This window comes from Eubalaena glacialis, chromosome 7, assembly GCF_028564815.1.
Source record: "Eubalaena glacialis isolate mEubGla1 chromosome 7, mEubGla1.1.hap2.+ XY, whole genome shotgun sequence".
Lineage (NCBI taxonomy): Eukaryota > Metazoa > Chordata > Mammalia > Artiodactyla > Balaenidae > Eubalaena > Eubalaena glacialis.
In genome coordinates, this window is record NC_083722.1 from 73576821 (window position 1) to 73597463 (window position 20643).

A 20643-nucleotide genomic window follows, 5' to 3' on the forward strand; every position below is an offset into this window, starting at 1 on the left:
TAGAAACACAGTATGACTGCTGTCATCAAGAGCCTACTAGAAGTTAATGATCATGAACTGAAATAAGATCAGTCAACAGGAATGCGTATTTTCCCTCAACCAAGTACAGCTGTGGTGCAGACACAATAAGTTGAGAATTGGGTTTAACCATAGTGTGGTTTAGCCAAGAAAATAAAAAGGGAAAAGTGAATTGAGGGAAGGTGTCAGGGAGTGCTTATAATCACTGATCAAGAAATTTAAGGTTAGTAAAGAGGAAGCGAGAAAGTGAAAAGGAGACAGGATCAATGAGCTGTGAGAGCTGGAGTGGGACAGCAAAGGAGCTGTTAGAAGACAGCAGGCAGTGGTGGGAGACTGGGATCACTGCTTGAGAATATGAAGAGTTGTAATGCTGGTCCTACCACAATACAACCATGGAAATGAGTGGCTGAAGTAGGGTGGAAGACAAGAACCTTGGAAAAGAGGAGGTCAAGGAATGGAAGGACCAGACTGGAAGGATTATCTATGTGGAAATAAGAAGGAACAACCTGGGGGTTATTAGAGGACAAAAACAAGGAGGGGCAGTGGCTGGTAGAGTATAATGTGAGGTTGAAGTCGAGGGTTTTAGGGAGGAGGGAGAGAGAATGGCCTGGAAGCAACAATGAGGAACAGTAGAGATATTCACCCACCTCCTGTCAGTGTTACAAGGAAGGTGAACGAGAAATGAGCCATTTGAAAAGCCTGCAGGGCAGGCCAAGTTTCAGCTAGATCAGGAAGATGAAGACTGCACTCAGAGAACAGGCTCTGTTCTCTGAGTTTACGGATTTAGCTGAAGACTGACCAAGAGTTCCAGAGGGTATAAGAAAGGGTACATAGGGATGCGAAGAGTAGTACTTAGGAACCATGCTACCTGTGGGCACTTTATCACCTCAACTGTTGCAAGTTACTTAACCTCTGCTTTGCCCCAAGTTTCCCTATCCATACAATGGGATAATCATAGCATGTATCTCATAGTGTTAGTATGAGGATTATATTCAACAATACAAGGCAGGCATTTAGAAAGACCTTAAAAATGTGCACCTAGCACACAGCCTGCACTCAAAACATGTTAGCTATTGCTAACAAGCTATTTGCTCTCCTGCATAATCATTTTGGACTCTATTAAGAATCCTTTTTTTTCACTTAACATTTGAATGATATTAAAAAGTTTTAACTCTTCAGTAAGATTGTAAAAGCTAAGGGTAGGGATAATACCAAGTACTCGTCTGAGTCCTCCACAGAGTTCAAGGACTGAACCACACTGACGGAGAGGCTACGCAGCAATTCATCTGTGACCGTCTGTGACCTCTGGAGGAGATGTTACTGCACTCTCCATTCCCCAGGCCTGTCCTACAGATGTCAAGAGCTATTACTAATCTTTGGGTAAAAAGGGGTGCAGGGATGAACAGGAATGGGAGATAGTAGCTCATGGGTCTCATACTAGCCTCAATTTCTATTCTATTTCCTCTCTGTAAGGCTTTTTTTTTTTTCTTTTTTGGCTGCACGTCACGGCATGTTGGGACCCTCGCAACTAAGGATCGAACCCGTGCCCCCTGCAATGGAAGTGCAGAGTCCTAACCACTGGACCACCAGGGAAGCCTGTCTCTGTAAATGACTTTCTATAAATAACAGCACATTCTTCAAACTCCTTTCAACAGACTTTGGTGTACAACCTTACCAAAAACTTTCAGAAAACATAAATGAGCAGATTTTCTCAAAGAAAATGACTGAGGGATAGGAAAGAGATTCTGAGCCTTACCAAATGTTAGGTCATATGACAATTTAAAGTCAAGAAACCTTCCCAGAACAAGGGGATATGAAAGAATGATGTGACACATACAGCTTGCATAGCAATTTTGAAACACATAAACATCCCAACTGTACAATCAAATAAACTCTACATGTATCCAAAAGTCAAGCATCTTATTATAAGAAAAACTTTCAGAAAACATATTTATCAGCTCTATGAAAAAATGGGGACCTTCTCAGCTTAGGAATAATGAAAAAAAAAGAGATGTACATAGTCAATAAATATTTACTGAGTACTTGCTCTGTGCCAGGTAGTGTTCAAGGTACCAGTCACAGATCAAAATTTTTGAGTCAATAAAAAACAGCAAAATTAAAATAAGTAGCACACCAACCTGGAAAATTTTGTATTAAAAATTTCAAAAGGTTAAAGATCATGATAGGCTTCCCTGGTGGCGCAGTGGTTAAGAATCTGCCTGCCAATGCAGGGGACGTGGGTTCGAGCCCTGGGCCAGGAAGATCCCACACACCGTGGAGCAACTAAGCCTGTGCGCCACAACTACTGAGCCTGAGCTCTAGAGCCCGCAAGCCACAACTACTGAGCTCTCGTGCCACAACTACTGACGCCTGCACACCTAGAGCCCGTGCTCCGCAACAAGAGAAGCCACCGCAATGAGAAGCCTGCGCACCGCAATAAAGAGTAGCCCCCGCTCTCCGCAACTAGAGAAAGCCCACACACAGCAACGAAGACCCAACATAGCCAAAAATCAATCAATCAATAAATAAATTAAAAAATAAAAATCATGATAGAAATTTATTCACACTTACAAAAAATAATCTAGACCACAAAAGATAAAAGGGAAAAATATCATCAAGCTAGTCCCATACAAGAAAATAAAATAGATTTCCCATATTTGGAAAATGTTCATTTTTGGTTAATAATCAAAGGAATCCCAAATAAAACAATTTGAGGTATATCTTACATCTAAATTAAAGGAGTATGTTTGTAAGTCAACAATATAAAAATATATTAAAAAAATAAATGAAAGGAGTAGGCACTGCCTATGTTAGTGAGATGGTGGTGGAAAAGAGGTCTTTGCAGGGTGTCTTTCTCCCTGTAGCCTATTTTGTAGACTATCTCTAGCAAGCAATACACAGAAAAAGCCAAGGCAACACTCAGTCTCTGACCAGAGAATGCTACTTCCAGCACTATTACTGAGGAAGTAATTTAAGTGGCTCAACAATGTAAGCAAGAAGCTAATGGCAAGCATAATATAGAATGCTAGAAGTAGTAATATGAAAAGTTGTTTTTTAGAAGCCATAATTATGAACGTGGAAAAATATTAATGACATAAATGAGACAAACTGATTATAGTAATATAAAAATAAGTACATATATACTCAGAACTTAAAATGAAACAGAATGAAGGAACCACAGGTAATTTTTATAATGTTCTATAATGCTATCAACTTACCTTTTTATTAAAAAGATCACTTTATTTTTATTTACGATAATCCCATCTTAAAATAGCATTTCAGTAGTATGCTATGAAAAAGAACACATACCTGATACTCGCCGATCAAATCTGTTAGGAAGTGGAACTGCAAAACAAAGAAGCAATGCTTAGTCATCATTATATCACATGACCCCATCTTTATCCTCCTTTTTTGCAAAGATCTTTGACAACAGAACTAGGAACCTGAATACCAAGTGGTGGATCAATTCATATTCTTCCATAATCAACCAGAGACAGTGGTTCAACATGATCACATAAAGACAATATAAAGAATAATATATGTCTTTGAAAACAAGCTCTTTATAACTTCAACGTGGGTGGCAATTTTATTTCTGTTCACATCCAAGTTCCACCTAATTTGTATCACAGCAAATGAATAAGAAGTCTACTAAATTTACTGGTAATTTTATGATATCAAATAGTTAAATTTTCTTCTTTTAAAGATAATCCCAAGACCTGCTAGACCTGCATTTACATTTCATTTTAAAATAACTTGGGGCTTCCCTGGTGGCGCAGTGGTTGAGTGTCTGCCTGCCGATGCAGGTGACGCGGGTTCGAGCCCTGGTCAGGGAGGATCCCGCATGCCGCGGAGCGACTGGGCCCGTGGGCCACGATTGCTGGGCCTGCGCGTCTGGAGCCTGGAGCCTGGAGCCGTGCTCCGCGGCAGGAGGGGCCGCGGTGGTGGGAGACCCGCGCAACGCGATGGCGGGTGGCCCCCGCTTGCCGCGGCTGGGGAGGGCCCTCGCACGGAAACGAAGACCCAACACAGCCATAAATAAATAAATTTATAAAATAACTTAATGAGGGACTTCCTTGGTGGCGCAGTGGATAAGACTCCTCGTTCCCAATGCAGGGGGCCCAGGTTTGATCCCTGGTCAGGGAACCAGATCCCACATGCATGCTGCAACTAGGAGTTTGCATGCCCGCATGCCGCAACTAAGGAGCCCACATGCCACAACTAAGGAGCTGGTGAGCTGCAACTAAGGAGCCCGCCTGCCGCAACTAAGACCTGGTGCAACCAAATAAATTAAAAAATAAATATTTTTTAAAAAATAAAATAAAATAATTTAATGAGTATTACACTAAAATAAAAAATTAACCATGAAGTTATACTCTCCCTCAATACAGGTGGGTTTTCTCCACCCACGGTCACTGTATTAATCAGAAAAATTGATCACGTTTTTAGGTTAAAACAAAAAAAAAAAGTTTTTTTGCTAATTTTTCCTACTTTTCACCTATCATTCCTATGTTTGATGGTTATCTAAATTCTTACCACTGAACTATATCATTTAAACAAGGTGGAGGGACTTTCCTGGTGGCGCAGTGGTTGAGAATCTGCCTGCTAATGCAGGGGACACGGGTTCGAGTCCTGGTCTGGGAAGATCCCACGTGCCGCGGAGCAACTGGGCCAGTGAGCCACAGCTGCTGAGCCTGCGCGTCTGGAGCCTGTGCTCCGCAACAAGAGAGGCCACGATAGTGAGAGGCCCGCGCACCGCGATGAAGAGTGGCCCCCGCTTGCCGCAACTGGAGAAAGCCCTCGCACAGAAACGAAGACCCAACACAGCCAAAAATAAATAAATAAATTAAAAAAAAAAAAGAACCTCTGCTTTAAAAAAAAAAAAATTAATCTGATTAATTTTATTTTAAAAATATATAAAATATGCCTTATAACCCTCCAAAAAACAGAAATATGAGGATTAGTGAAAAACAAATTGAAGACAGCTCAGAGAGCCAAACTCTAATGCGAGGTCTCTGAAACAAACATAGACCCAGGAAGGAGGCAAATGCTCATTCATCTTAATAGGATTAGGATTATCTTTTTGTGCAGCACAGGGTCAAAGTCATGTTACTGGAACAAATAGGCAAATAGTCAAAAGAAAACCCCAGCATTCCTGAAAGTACCTACAATAGTCTGTCACTACTTCCTCAATAAAAAGTGGATTAGTCAAAATTAATCCATCCACCAGGAAAGGAAGTGATTCAGTTCAACAAATATAGGTAGAGTACCTAGTACGTGCCATGCACTACAGTAGATAATTTGGGAGACATTAGTAAACAAAACAAAGATCCCTGATTTCATGGAGCTTGCATTCTAGCTTGAGAGATGTGGAAGAGTTTCCTTTGATCATTTGAAACACATGTGCTTGTCACTCAGGTAGACGGATGAAATGTACACCAGCATAAGCCCTCAACCCAGGCCTCATGGAATTTCCATAATTAAAACCCCATCAAACATTAGTATACAACCTAAAATTATAAAGTACACAGTGAAACAATTTAGTATGGGTGCTATCAGGGGATACTTCAAACAAAGGGTTAGATATCAAGATTATAGAACTATCATAAAGTAAGAACAGTATGTTTAAAACAAAGACATAAAAGAAGGAATCAAAATTTTAAAATGCAAACTTAAAATCAATACTTTCATATATCACGCAAAAAAGACAAAATGATTTTTTAAATTCCTAAAGCACTCCCTCTGTGAAAGAGTTCAAAAGTACTTAAAAAAAAAAGGTGACTTGCAGTGTAAAATGTAATTAAAAACACAAACATGCTGCCTGATAAATCTATGTGTTATTTCATTTTAAATTAGTACACATCTTATAAGCTTTTATAGGGCCAGAGGAAACAGCTGCAGTTGGAGCAAGATACAATGCCAAGGCACGGAGAATGTAATTAATGACTACAGCAGACAGAGACCATCTATTGTAATTTCACCACTGCTTAAATAGCCCAAAACAGAGCACATCAGAGTTTATGTGGGTTAAAGTATTCAACCAGTATAAGTACGAGAAAATCTTCCAGCAGAAAACAATGCCTAAAATGCTCTCCTTTTCTATTATAAACAAATACATAGGGAATAGGAAGACTTAAAATTTAGGTTACCTGATCTGAAAACATGTGCCTCAAAAATATTAACAAATGCAATCTCAGTGGAAACTAAAAGTCATTATTCCTGATTAAATGAACTCATAAATGCTGACATACCCTGAAATTAAAACATGGTTCTTTGAGCAGGTAGAATATTTTATGTGGTGAATATTAAGAACATGCTGGAGAATTTGAAAACATTTCCCCAAGTCTCTCCTATTTTAAACTGAACCATGATGGACAAGATAATAGAATCTTCACTATGAACATGGTAGGATACGGCATAAAAACCTGGAGAACAGGGACTTCCCTAGTGGCGCAGTGGTTAAGACTCTGCCCTCCCAATGCAGGGGGCCCGGGTTCGATCCCTGGTCAGGGAACTAGATCCCACATGCATGCCGCAACTAAGAGTTCATATGCCACAACTATGGATCCGGCAAGCCACAACTAAGGAGCCCACCTGCCACAACTAAGACCTGGCACAACCAAATAAATAAATATTAAATATTAAAACCAAACCAAACCAAACCCGGAGAACATAATCCAAGCACAGCTAGGGCAGGGCCAAGCTCAGGACTCAAGATTCTACAACTGCTGTGGCAAATAGGTACACTCAACTTAAAGCTGGGCTGGTAGGATGTTAGCAACACCAGCTGTGTACAGAGGCAAATAACAGAAGCAGGGCATTAATGAGGGCCTTGTGTTTGGAGGACCTCAGCACAGTAAAACATAGCACAGCACAGTAAATCTCAAAAGTGGACTACAAGGCAGCTGTTAGGGCAGGCCCATTAGAGTGGTTAATCACAACAAACGGATTGCCAGGAAGGGCTGCCACCAATGGGTGGCAATTGTGCTGGGCCTCCGTAGGCGGGGGTGAAAGTGCATCTCTGGGCAGATAAAATAACTTGATGAAAGCCCCAAAGGCAAGAAAGTTTTTGGAGAGTGTAAATGTCCCAGGGTGCCTGGAAACATAGATGAGGGAGAAGCAGGGTGTCAAAGGAGGAACACTCAATGATGCAAGAAAAGTCCAAGAAAAGCGCCGAGTAACCCATTTAGGGTTCTGAGACCCAATCAATAAACTATGGGACTCGTTGGTTCACAATTAAGAAAAAAGACAGAGAAGGGAAGGGAAGGAAAACAGAGAAGGCAAAAAAAATCCACCATGATTTCACACACAAATTCATTCTGCTTTCTCTATGGGTCAGAAGAGGGAAAGAATGCTGCTATTCTTTCTTTTTAAATTTTTTTTTATTTTTAAAATTTATTTATTTATTATTAATTTTTTTGGAGTATGGTTGCTTTACAATGTTGTGTTAGCCTCCACTGCACAACAAAATGAATCAGCCATACACATACAGATACCCCCTCCCTTTCGGACTTCTCTCCCATTTAGGTTACCAGAGTGCATTAGGTAGAGTTCCCTGTGCTATACAGTATGTTCCCATCAGTTGTCTATTTTATACATAGTATCAATAATGTATATGTGTCAATCCTAGTCTCCCAATTCCTCCCACCCCACCCCCTTCCCCCTTGGTATCCATACATTTGTTCTCTACGTCTGTGTCTCTGTTTCTGCCTTGCAAATAAGATCATCTATACCATTTTTCTAGATTTCACATACATGTGTTATTATATGATATTTGCTTTTCTCTTTCTGACTTACTTCACTCTGTATGACAGTCTCTAGGTCCATCCACGTCCTACAAATGACCCAATTTCATTCCTTTTTATGGCTGAGTAATATTCCATTGTATATATGAACCACATCTTTATCCATTCCTCTGTCGATGGACATGTAGGTTGCTTCCATGTCCTGGCTATTGTAAATAGTGCTGCTATGAACACTGGGGTGCATGTGTTTTTTTGAATTATGGTTTTCTCTGGTTATATGCCCAGTAGTGGGCTTGTTGGGCCATATGGTAGCTCTATTTTTAGTTCTTTAAGGAACCTCCATACTGTTTTCCATTGTGGCTGTATCAATTTACATTTCCCACCAAGTGTAGGAGAGTTCCCTTTTCTCCACACCCTCTCCAGCATTTATTGTTTGTAGATTTTTTGATCATGGCCATTCTGACTGGTGTGAGGTGATATCCCATTGTAGTTCTGATTTGCTGCTATTCTTTCTTCACTTTTTCATTCTGTAGAATCTTGTGCTGGTTAAACTAGGTACACGGTCATCAAAGTTTAAAGCAAAAGCTCCAATGGTGTGTTTGCCTTGGTGTGGTAGTTTCTGCTGGTACACGTGACCATGTGCTGATAATGAGGCCCATCCCATTGAGCCTTTTCTCTAGTCTGTCCAACAGTTGATATCCATCTTCCCACTATCTACCTACAGAAAACTCCTATCTGACCCTGCTAAGGCCTCTAGTTATATAATTCACATACCTACTTCCTTCCAACACCAAGCTTCCCAAATGAGCTGTTTTGTGAGTGGACCATTCTTTTTTTTGAGGCTTTTGCAACCTGGTTTCCAACTATTATTAAAGTAGCCTCTTATTCTAGTAAATCTGTTATCAATTGTATACCAGTAGTTAAAGGATATCTTCCAAATTTAGCCAGGAATTTTTGAATTTTACTAAATAGTATTTTTAGTTATCTATAGAAATGATAACATGATTTTTTACTTTACCTGTTATGATGAATTATATTAACTGGTTTCCTATTTTTTTAAATTAATTAATTCATTTATTTTTGGCTGCATTGGGTCTTCGTTGTTGCTTGCGGGCTTTCTCTGGTTGCTGCGAGCGGGGGCTACTCTTCATTGCAGAGCGTGAACTTCTCATTGCAGTGGCTTCTCTTGTTGCGGAGCACAGGCTCTAGGCGCGCGGACTTCAGGAGCTGTGGCACACGGGCTCAGTAGCTGCGGCTTGTGGGCTCTAGAGTGCAGGCTCAGTAGTTGTGGCGCACAGGCTTAGTTGCTTCGCGGCGTGTGGGATCTTCCCAGACCAGGGATTGAACCCATGTCCCCTGCATTAGCAGGTGGATTCTTAACCACTGCGCCACCAGGGAAGCCCTAACTGGTTTCCTATTATTAGTTTCCATAGATCATGCTTATGTTTCTGAATAAAACATACTTACTTGTTAGAAAAATAAAGTGGCCTCTTCTAAAATCACAACTTTCCTCTACATTGTTCTTCTATATTGATTATTTCCTCTATCCTTGAACTAAATAAAAATCATTCAATATTGGCTGGTGCCAAATACATATTTATTCATTCAACAAATAATTACTGAGCCCTTCTAGGACAGGCACTGTGCTACCAGTGGGGAAATAAAAGTGATTCAGATATGGCTCCTGTGCACAAAGATCTCAGGAGCTAGCTAACCAGTGACCCAAAATAATCATATCATAATCATAACATGTGATATATACTACTACAAAGGCAAGTATAGAGTGCTCTGTGAGCACATAAGAAGAGTATGTAGAGAAAGTGAAGGAAGGTCTGGGTCTACAAAGTAAGGTCTAAGCACGGTTGGGATGGAGTTGAGTGAACCTATGATTTCAGGAAATGAAAGAAGTATGATATGGCATGAGCAATGTGGGAAAACAGCACAGAGATGAGGGTGAAGAGGTGAGCAAGGCCTATTTTAGAAGCCATGCTGTGGCAGGGCAATATTCAGAAGTAATAAACTAGTTATTTCTACGTATTTTCTTTTTCCTCCAGCTGCGGGAGAAGAGCAGGAACAAAGATTTAAGTACCTGATAAAGAGTCCCTTGGATGTGACTGCAAAACCAGAAGGGAAAATCTGGAGAATAATGACCAAGACTTAATGAGAGATGAAGTATTAATTGGAAGAAGAGAAAAGAAAGGATTACCTACCCCAATAATAGGGAGTGTCAGGAAAGTCCTCCAGTATAGAATACCTACCTATCTTCTTGCTCCACTGATTCCCAACCTGGGGGCCCTCTACTTTCCCACAGTCCGGAAGATCTATAAGACCACTGGAGAGAGGATGGGGGCTTGGACACCCCCAAACAACGTGGAATGGAACAGAACCACTTGGAAATGTTCCCTGTGAGTGGATCAGCTATGGACACAGCACTTCTGTTACAATATGAAGAAACTGGAGCGAAGGGAGTCATCGCAGACTGGATTTTATAAAGATCACTCTGACTGCAGCTAGTGGAGGAAGGAAGCACATTGGCCAGAGATTTACAGAAGATTAAAATCTATGCAGTTTAGGGATAAACTCAATGTTTGTACAATAAAAAAAAAAATCAAATAAAATTATATACCTACAATTATAAAACACAAAGTATTCAATATGTGTATCATTCAATCTATAAATAAGGGTGCTGTCATGGATCCCAAAATCATACAATGTCAGAGTTGCAAAGTATCTACAAATTCATCTAATCTGGCCATGGCAAGTAGGTTTCATCTGACATGAAGACGCTAATTGATGTCACTGGTCCATCTGAATCATCCTGACTCCTTCCTTTCTTTCATTATTCACATCTACTTCATTAATAATTCCATCTGTTCTCCCACCCACTTTATTTCTTGAATCAGTCTACCTTTCTCCATATCCACTGTTACCCTAGTCTGAAGTGCATCATTTCTCGCTGGGATGATAGCAACAGCCTCCAAACTTGTCTTCCCAAGGCCCATCTTGCTCCACATCAATCTATTCTCCACACAGTTATCAGAGTGATCTTAAAATTTTGGAAGAAAATCTGTCAGTTTCTGTCAAAATTTTAACTGTGAACTGTCTTTGACCTAGTAATAATTCCACTTCTAGGAATATGTTTTACATATATATATATATATATATATATATATATATATATATATATATATATCTCACATAATCACTATAGTATTGTATGTAATAGAAAAAAAATGAGAATAAAAGTTGTCTAGAAAAAGAAGTTAAGGAAACAACTGGTATAGTCAGAGTACAAACCTCTATGCAGCCATTAAAATTTAGGGTGCAACAGACCTATATGAACTGCCAGGGAGACCTTCAAAATATATTGTTATGTGAAAAAAAATTTGCACAAGCACTATATGAAATAACTCTAATTTTCTAGAATTTTGTCTTTAATCAAACTTTTACATACCACAAATTTAAAAGCCAATCAGTATTATAAGGCTACAACTAAGAAAACAACATCAACAAAACGCAGCAGTCTTGTAATCCATCTCTCCCTACTCACAATTCCTGCTCCCCAGAGGCAACTGCAGCAACTCTTTGGGCTGTTTATCCTGAGATTTACTTTATATTTTCAAATAACACAGTTACACTACTAATTCTATGTGTTTTAATTACCTTTTGTCTTTCAACTCTAGAAAAGAGTAGAAATAGGCTTGCAAAGTAGCAGGATAGGATGACCTGGATCCCTGACAACTTCATGAAGCTCCCTGTCCTACTGACCCTGAACTTTAGGCTTCCTTTAAGTGCTATTATTTTGGATTTTCTGCCACTCACAGACAAACTTAATCTTTTTAAAATTGAAGTATAGTTGATTTATAATATTAGTTTCAGGCATATAACATGATGATTCAATATTTTTATAGATTATATTCCATTTAAAGTTACTATAAAACATTGGCTATATTCCCTGTGCTATACATAATATCCTCATGTCTTATTTACTTTATACCTAGTATTTTGTACCTCTTAATTCCCTTCCCCTATCTTGCCCCTCTCCCCACTGGTAATCACTAGCTCTCTATATCTGTGAGTCTGTTTGTATGTTATTTTTATTTATTGTTTTATTTTTTAGATTCCACATATAAGTGAAAACATACAGTATTTGCCTTTCTCTGTCTGACTTATTTCATTAAGCATAATACCTTCCAGGTCCATCCATGTTGTTGCAAATAGCAAAATTTTATTCTTTTTTATGGCCAATATTCCACCGTGTGTCTGTGTGTGTGTGTGTGTGTGTGTGTGTGTGTGTATACACTACATCTTCTTTATCTATTCTTCTGTTGATGGACACTTAGGTTGCTTCCATATCTTGGCTATTGTAAAGAATGCTGCTGTGAACGTTGGGGTGCATATATCTTTTCAAATTAGTGTTTTCATTTTCTTCGGCTATATATATGACAAACCTAATCTTAGTAAATTCAGAAGCCAAAAGGAAATTCTGCCGATCCAGATGACAAAGAATGCTAGAAAATGTGGAGATGGAATAACAACATATAACATTTATGTGCCAGGATCTGCCCTAAACACTTTATGGTTATAAGTCACTTAATTCTCATACAAACCTTATGAGGTACTACTTAGATAAAGAATTTACGGCAAGAAAGGTTAAATAACTCACTCTGCTAACAAAGGTGAAAACAGACAGGGTGGCAGACAGTCTTAGCTTTACAGCCCATGCTCTTAGCCATACAGGTAGCTATGGAAGGACACATCTAAAATCACCCTGGGGATGCTAGCAGGGTAACTGGGTAACACTCACATTCGTGCAACTTTGTGAAAGCACCTTCTTTCTTGAAATGCCTAAAATGTCTTTTAAAATGAAGTTAAAAGCCCCCATTAGGAATTTGCATTTCTGAGGCTAACTCAGTTTATCAAATATTAGTACTTACAAACTAATCAAAATTTACTGATAAACCAGGTCCAAAACTGAGTACTTTTCTAAGGTCAGCATTAACAGTTCTTTTAAAAACTTTTTTTTCACTTAAATTAATTTTAAGTACAAAGACTGAGTCAATACAAAGAAAAACAGAAGTAACCATAACTGTACTTGGCCATAGCTTAACCTCTCAGGGGGGCCTGGGGCTGCAATAGCTAGAGACAGGAGGAGAAAAAAATAAAATAGCTTTATTTTTCTTAACATAACAGATTTATAGAGATATAATTCACATACCACATAGTTTACCATTTAAAGTGTACAATTCAATGGTTTTTAGTATATGCAAAGAATTGTGTCTCCATTACTACAATCAATTTTAGATTTTTTTCATCACCCCAAAAAGAAACCCCATACCCATCAGCACTCACTCCCCATTCCCCCCCCCATAGCCCTAGGCAACCAATAACTTACTGTCTCTATAGATTTGCCTATTCTGGACATTTCATATAAGTAGAATACAACTGGCCTTTTGTAGCACCTATCAGTACTTCATTTCTTTTTGTTGTCAAATATTATTCCATTGTATGGCTATACCACATTCGTTTATCCATTCATCACCTGGTGGACATTTGGGTTTTTTCCACTTTTTGGCTATTAAGAATAACGCTACTATGAACATTCGTGTGTACACATTTTACGTAGATATATGTTTTCATTTCTCTTGGGTATACACCTAGGAGTGCAATTGGTAGGTCATACAGTAACTCCATACTTAGCTTTTTGAGTAACTACCAGACTGTTTTCCATTCCTACCAGCAGTGTATGTGGGTTCCAGTTCTTCCACATCCAAGTCAACACTTGTTATTATGTCTTTTTTATTATAATAATAAGTGGGTATAAAGTAATATCTCATCATGGTTTTGATTTGCATTTCTAATGACTGATGTAAACTGTTTTATTTATTACTGCTAAAAATCCTTATTTTTGAAGAGCTAACAGGATTTCATTCACTATCATCTTAAAAAATCAAGTCTGGGCTTCCCTGGTGGCGCAGTGGTTGAGAGTCTGCCTGCCAATGCAGGGGACGCGGGTTTGAGCCCTGGTCTGGGAGGATCCCACATGCCGCGGAGCAGCTGGGCCCGTGAGCCACAATTACTGAGCCTGTGCGTCTGGAGCCTGTGCTCCACAACAAGAGAGGCCGCGATAGTGAGAGGCCCGCGCACCGCGATGAAGAGTGGCCGCCGCTTGCCACAACTAGAGAAAGCCCTCGCACAGAAACGAAGACCCAACACAGCCATAAATAGAAATAAATAAATTTTTTAAAAAATCATTAAAAAAAAAAAAAAAAATCAAGTCTGCCCCTCTGTGACCTGATGTTGAAAAACAATTCTCAAGTCCATGATCAGTAAGCCAGTCTGGACTTCACGATCATTGTTCTCTTGTTGGCCTTGGATCTTTGTTCTTCAAAGGATCTGTTATAACAGATGTGACAAAACCCACCACCTAACAAGAAAACATAACTCATCATAATAAAAATCACTAGCTGTTCAACTGGTTCATTAGCTTGTGCTTCGCTACCATTTCTTTCCATTCCTTGATGGCTAGAGTTAGTGTGCAAGTTATTTAGAGCTACAGAGCAAAATCTGAGATACAGGTAATTTTTAAGACCCAATTTATAAACCTGAAGCCCAACACAGTCAAATTTGATTCTACATGCTATTTTTAGTATAATGGTGATCTACTTCTCTGAATCTATCTCCCTCTCTCCCACCATCCCCAAATACCTCTAATGAAGACAAGTGCTTAGGAAAACAGCTTTTGGAAAAAAAAAATCTAAAGAAGGTTTAATTAGATAAAAGGTTCTTTATTGGGGCTTCCCTGGTGGCGCAGTGGTTGAGTCTGCCTGCTAATGCAGGGGACGCGGGTTCGAGCCCTGGTGTGGGAAGATCCCACATGCCGCGGAGCAACTAGGCCCGTGAGCCACAACTACTGAGCCTGCGCGTCTGGAGCCTGTGCTCCGCAACAAGAGAGGCCGCAATAGTGAGAGGCCCGTGCACTGCGATGAAGAGTGGCCCCCGCTTGACACAACTTGAGAGAGCCCTCGCACAGAAACGAAGACCCAACACAGCCAAAAATAAATAAATAAACAAATGTGGGGTTTAAAATGTTCTGATATGAAAAGAGTACTTTAAAAAAAAAAAAAAGTTCTTTATTATATTAAATTGGGCAGTTGAAGATTATGTGAAAGCAGAAAGGCACCTTAGTACTCTCATCTATCTTGTTCAATTTGTTCTGGCTAATCAAATGTTCTATTAGGTAGAATTTCTATATAAGATCAACAAACATGCTCCCTAAACACTAAAATTTAATTGGGTTGATTCCCAAACCTTCTTGGTGAATAAGTGAAAAACTAAAGTGAGGGTAAAGGACAACCAACTTTTGGCTTGGATACCACTGAGATGGAGAATAAAGAAAGTTCTGAGGCTAGTGACGCTGACCAAAAATGGAGTCAGACCAGATGTGGTCTATCTTTTTATAGACATGCTCTATTTAACCTTTTTTCTTGAAAAATCTTATCACCAATGACCAGCTTCATTTCTTTTTCATTTAATAGAAAAAAATTTACATGGAATGAGCTTTTTTAAAGTATTAACTATTTTATAACTGTTTCTACCACTTTTGCCACTTTTGTGGTTGATATCTTGCTTCTTGTGGGGTGAAACTATAACACATTTAATGATCTAAACTAAAGGAAGCCGACTCCAAAAAAAAGCAGGAAAAGTTGGGTCATTCTTATTTTCTTCAGGCAAGGAGAGAAGTCTAAAAAGTATCAATGCTGACCACCTGTAGAAACTAAGTAACATGAAAAAGATGGTAACTCTTTGCATAGTGAGACTTTAACTTTATAAAAGATACAAAATAAACAGACATTTCTAAGCTTTTGAGATCAGTAAATTCAGAAATAAATTTTCTTAATGGTATAGGCAGTTTGTTTGGTAAAGCACTGTGGAGGCATCCACTGGATAATAAATAAAGCTTTCTCTTGAGTAGAACTCAGGCACCAGATGCAGCTGGGCCATGCTCCTCACTCCCTGGGCGGCTGGCAGCTCACTGTCACCCTCTGTCCCTTCCCCATTCTATTGGATCTCCCTGACACCTAACATTGTGGAATAGCCCTACTTTTGAAATTCTCCTTTCCACTGTCTTGGCCAAACATTTTCCATGTCTCCTCACACCTTTCTGGTTCCTTTCTGGAAGCCTCAGGCTTCCTTCTTGGGCCATCTTTTCTGCACAACTTTTGTAGCAATGTCATTCTGTTCCTACACACACACACACACACATACACACACACACACACAAACACACACACACACACTCAAATCTATTTAAATAGTCCTAACCTTGTTCCTGAGCTCCAGACTTCTATTTCTAGTTGCCTCTGGGGGTTTGCACTTGAATCGTTGAGGCCAAATCTGTACAAGGTCTCCCTGTCACCATCACCACCAAAGTCCGTCTCTATCTTCTCCCTCCGCTTCACCGCATTACCCTTCCCACTCCCCACCACACACACACACATTCAATTGGGCACGAAGACTTGCTGAGCCTGCTCCTGAAATCTGTGTCTACTCTCTATGCCTCCTCTAGCCTCTTTAAAAGAACACCCCCAGCAAGCACCCCATGTAGCTTCCATGCAGCTCTGGAAATCTTCCAAGTATAGACTACTAACTACATCACTCCCCTGATAAATAAAATCTCTGACAGCTTGCCATTGCCTCTGCATAAGGTCCAAAATATTTCTTTCCAGGACTTTTCACAATCTGACTTTTATTTCACTTTGCTAATCTTAATGCCTGCCACTTCCTGCCTCACCAAGCTACAGATTTTATAATCTGAGGTTTCTGTGCCCTTGCTTCTCCTTTAAACCAGTCTACAAAAATATTCTTGTCTTTCTGTGCCTGGCAAACAGCACTTGCTTTGTTGGTCTTTGTTCCCAGGTAGAAGGGGAGCTTCTCAAAAGTAGTGGTCATGTCTACCTCATCTTGGAATCTCTACAGTGGCCTTGGAATCAGTACAGTGGCCTGACACACAGTAGGCACACAGATGTTTGAGTTGGAGTAGGGAATGTGTTGCTGATATCCTAGGACCAATATTTCTCAAACTTCTTTTTTGACAGTAAAAAAAAAATTTAATGTATAGAAACTGAAAGTAGAATGGTGGTTACCAGAAGGTGGGGGTGGGGGGTGGAGAGGGAAGTTGTTGTTTAATGGGTATAGAGTTTCAGATTTGTACAATAAAAGTGTTCTGCATATTGTCTAATTTTCATGCTTTCATTCATTTACAACATGCGCCTTCCCCTTACCCTTGCAGGTTTCCCCTTTCCCTTGTAGGTTCACTCTCCTATGCCTGTCCTTTAAAACTAGGGTCCTCAAAGTGTCTGTCAGTCAGAGGCCCTCTGCTTCTCACTCTGTTCTCTCACCCTGGAAGATTTCATTCATACCTACAGCTTCAAGTAACGACCCACTCTCATACCTCTGGCCTAGATCTCTTCAGCGAGCTCTAGATGAGAATATTAGATGGCCCACTTGTCATCTCCTGCTTAACTCAGGAGACCTGAAACTCATATATCCACTATCAAGCTCATGATCTTCCCATCTTCCCAAAGCTGAAGGCTTTCTCATGTTCTTTATCTTAATAAAGAGCACTGCTGTCCATTCAAATGCATAGGCCAAAAAATATAGGCGTCTTCTTTGATAGTTCTCTCTCCACATACACCATATCCAATCCATCCCTAAGACCTGGCCATCATCTTACCTTCTACATGAGCCCTGAATCCATCTTCAACACCCACCCCCTTCAACTCAGGCAAACATCATCTCAAGCCTCAATTATAGTAATAGCCTCTTAATAAATTACTTGTACCAGCTCTAGCCCTCTCCAAATCCCTTTTCTACCTAGCTGCTAGAATGATCTTTTCTAACCATAATCCTCATTACTCACACCCCATGACATAAAATTATTCAGTGGCCTTCTCACTGGTCTTCAGATAAGGACAAAACTCTGATCATGCTCTCCTTACTCTCTGCATTCTGGCCGCCACACTGGTCTCCTCACCAAGTTCCCTCTCACTTCAAGGGCTTGTCTTAGAATGCTTTTCTCACCACTTTGCTTAGTTAACTCCTATTTCAAACTTTGGAATTGAGAGAGTAGTCACTTCTCTCAGGGAAGCCATATTTGACCTACCTGGTGAGCTCAGATTCCTATTACAGGCTCTGAGGAAACAAAGTGCCTTTCCTTCAAAGCAGTGAAGCCACAGGTACAATGCTAGAACAATCTGAGTGATTATTTGGTTGATGTTGGTGTCCCCTACAGGACTGTGAGCTCTTCCCAAGGGAAGGAGTTAAGTCTGTTTCTACTTACCAGTGTATTCCCAATGCTTAGCACATGACAGATTTTCAGTATGTATTTGCTGAATGTGTTTTTATTAAATACCTACTGTGTGCCAGAAGTACATAAAAACATTCATCTTCCAGGGACTTCCCTGGTGGTCCAGTGGTTAAGACTCTTCACTTGCAATGCAGGGGGCACGGGTTCGAACCCTGGTTGGGGAACTAAGATCCCACATGCCGCAGGATGAGGCCAAAAAAAAAAAAAAAAAATTCATCCTCCAGAAAACCTGGAGAGTTGATGATCACAAGCGTAAAGATTTCAGTGAATGGACAATCAGGAATCCAAAGACACTATAAAATGTCCTTAGCAGTTCTATTCATTGCCACCAAACACTGGAAACAGATGAATGAATAAAATGTGACATCTATACAATGAAATACTACTCAGCAATTAAAAAAAAAACCAAACTATTGATAACATAACTTGGATGAATCTTAAAGACATTATGCTGAGTGAAAAAAGTCTCAAAATATACATATTGTATGACTGTATTTATATAACATTCTTAAAAAGACAAAACTAGTGACAGAGAACAGATCTAGTGATAGGCAACAGTGGTTGCCAGGAGCTAGGGGTTAGTAGAAAATGCGACTATAATACCACAAAGTGGGTTTTTGGGGTGATGGAATTGCTCTATATCCTGATTGTGGTGGTGGTTACACAAATCTATATATGTGTTAAAATTCACAGAACTATAGACCAAAAAAGTAAATTTTATTGTATGATAATATTTTAAAATAAAAATAAATTTAAAAAGAAAAGGTGGCTGACTGATGACCAACAAATCAGATAACTCAGATGAAATTAACAAATTCCTAGAAACACATAAATGACCAGAACTAACTCAGGAAGAAATAGAAAATCTCAACAGAGCTATAATAAGTAAGGAGATGGAATCAGTAATTTAAAAACCTCCTAACAAAGAAAAGTCCAGGATTTGATGGCTTCTCTGGTGAATTCTTCCAAACATTTAGAGGAGATTTAATACCACTTCTCCTGAAACTCTTCCCCCCAAATTAGGAAAGGGTATATTTCATAATACATTTTAAGAAGCCAGCATTATCCTGATACTAAAGCCAGACAAAGACACCACAAGAAAAAAACCTACAGATCAGTATCTCTTATGAATACAGATGAAAAAATCCTACAAAACAAAACAAAAAACAAACAAAAAAACCCACTAGCAAATCCAACCAAATCCAACAACATTATAAAGATTATATACCATGACCAAGCAGGATTTATCCCAGGCATGCAAGGGTGGTTCGTCATAAGAATATCAAGGTAATGTACCATAGTAATCCAGCCATTGCTATTTTGTTGGTTCTAATTCTGCGCTTTCTAATCAAAGTTCTTATTGACAATCCAACTTCCTAAAGATTTTAATATAAGCAGGTTCCCCGGGTTTGGGGAATATGAGTTCTAGGATCAAGAGAAAAGACTGCCTAACCAATTATTACACCAGACACTGTGGTAGGTATATAGCATATATCATCTTTAATTTTCACCACCCTTGAAAAGCAGTCAAGAATTCCCTTCTTAAGAATGAAAATACCGAAGGTCTGTGCTGTGACAGAGCAAGGATAGAAAGCTGGGTCTACCTAATTCCTGTATAAGTCAGTTTCCAATGAATTTAATTAACATGAGTCAGTCATCAAGGTAATGCGCATGTATGGGTGCATTCAAATCTACTTTCTGGACCTGAAAAACAGAGAAACACACCTTAGAAGTGGTGATTCAACTCAAGGAAAATATTCCTATTTTATAACATTCCTGCTAGCCCCTAACACTAACTCTTGCACTTGGCTCAATTCAGGCCCTAATCACCATTCACTTGTATTATTACCGTGGATTGCAATGCAGTGTCCCAGCATCCACTCTCACCCTGCTTTGGACCAGTCCTCCACACTGTTGGACCCTCCTAGGGTCCAAACATGACAACATCCCTCCCCTTTATAAAGCTTTTTAATAGGTCCCCAAGCCACAGCAACATTTCCCAAACTGTGTAGCCACAGAACTGTTTTAAACTGATAGACCATCAGTTGGCACTCACAATATCTAGTGGATGCTTGGATTAGAGCAGAGAGGAAAAAATGGCATCAGTAATTGATGAAAAAAAAAACAAACACCTTTGTAATTGAATTAAAAAAACAGATTAGAAAAATTAAGCCATTTTCTCGTTCCTACAAACAAAATTTCATGTTATAATGAGAACACAAGACATGTCGCAGACTAGCATGTAATTAAATGGAAAGCACAGACCATGCCAGTTAGTATATCTGAATCATGCAATAAGATGCAGATCCCAAGTCACATGTGTGTTCATGATGTCCCAGGATTCTTAATTTTTAGAATTATACATATATGTGTTTACAATTTCTTACTTTTATACTTTAAAAATATATTTTAGAAGAAAAATTACTCAATTGTTGCTTTTCTTTAAGTCCCATAACATCTATCACATTGGCATTCTCCAGCTTTAGCAGCTGCAGGGCAGCAAGCTTGGTTAAA

General features: G+C 39.4%; 1 protein-coding gene across 2 annotated transcripts in view; it reads right to left on the reverse strand.

Annotated features, from left to right (window-relative positions):
* Window positions 1-20643, reverse strand: part of PRKAR2A (protein kinase cAMP-dependent type II regulatory subunit alpha) — an 84060-nt gene that overhangs the window by 38314 nt on the left and 25103 nt on the right. For both annotated transcript variants that reach the window (XM_061196742.1, XM_061196741.1), the window contains exon 2: window positions 3328-3363. In XM_061196742.1, the coding sequence (XP_061052725.1) occupies window positions 3328-3363 (36 nt within the window). The remainder of the gene's footprint in view (window positions 1-3327; window positions 3364-20643) is intronic.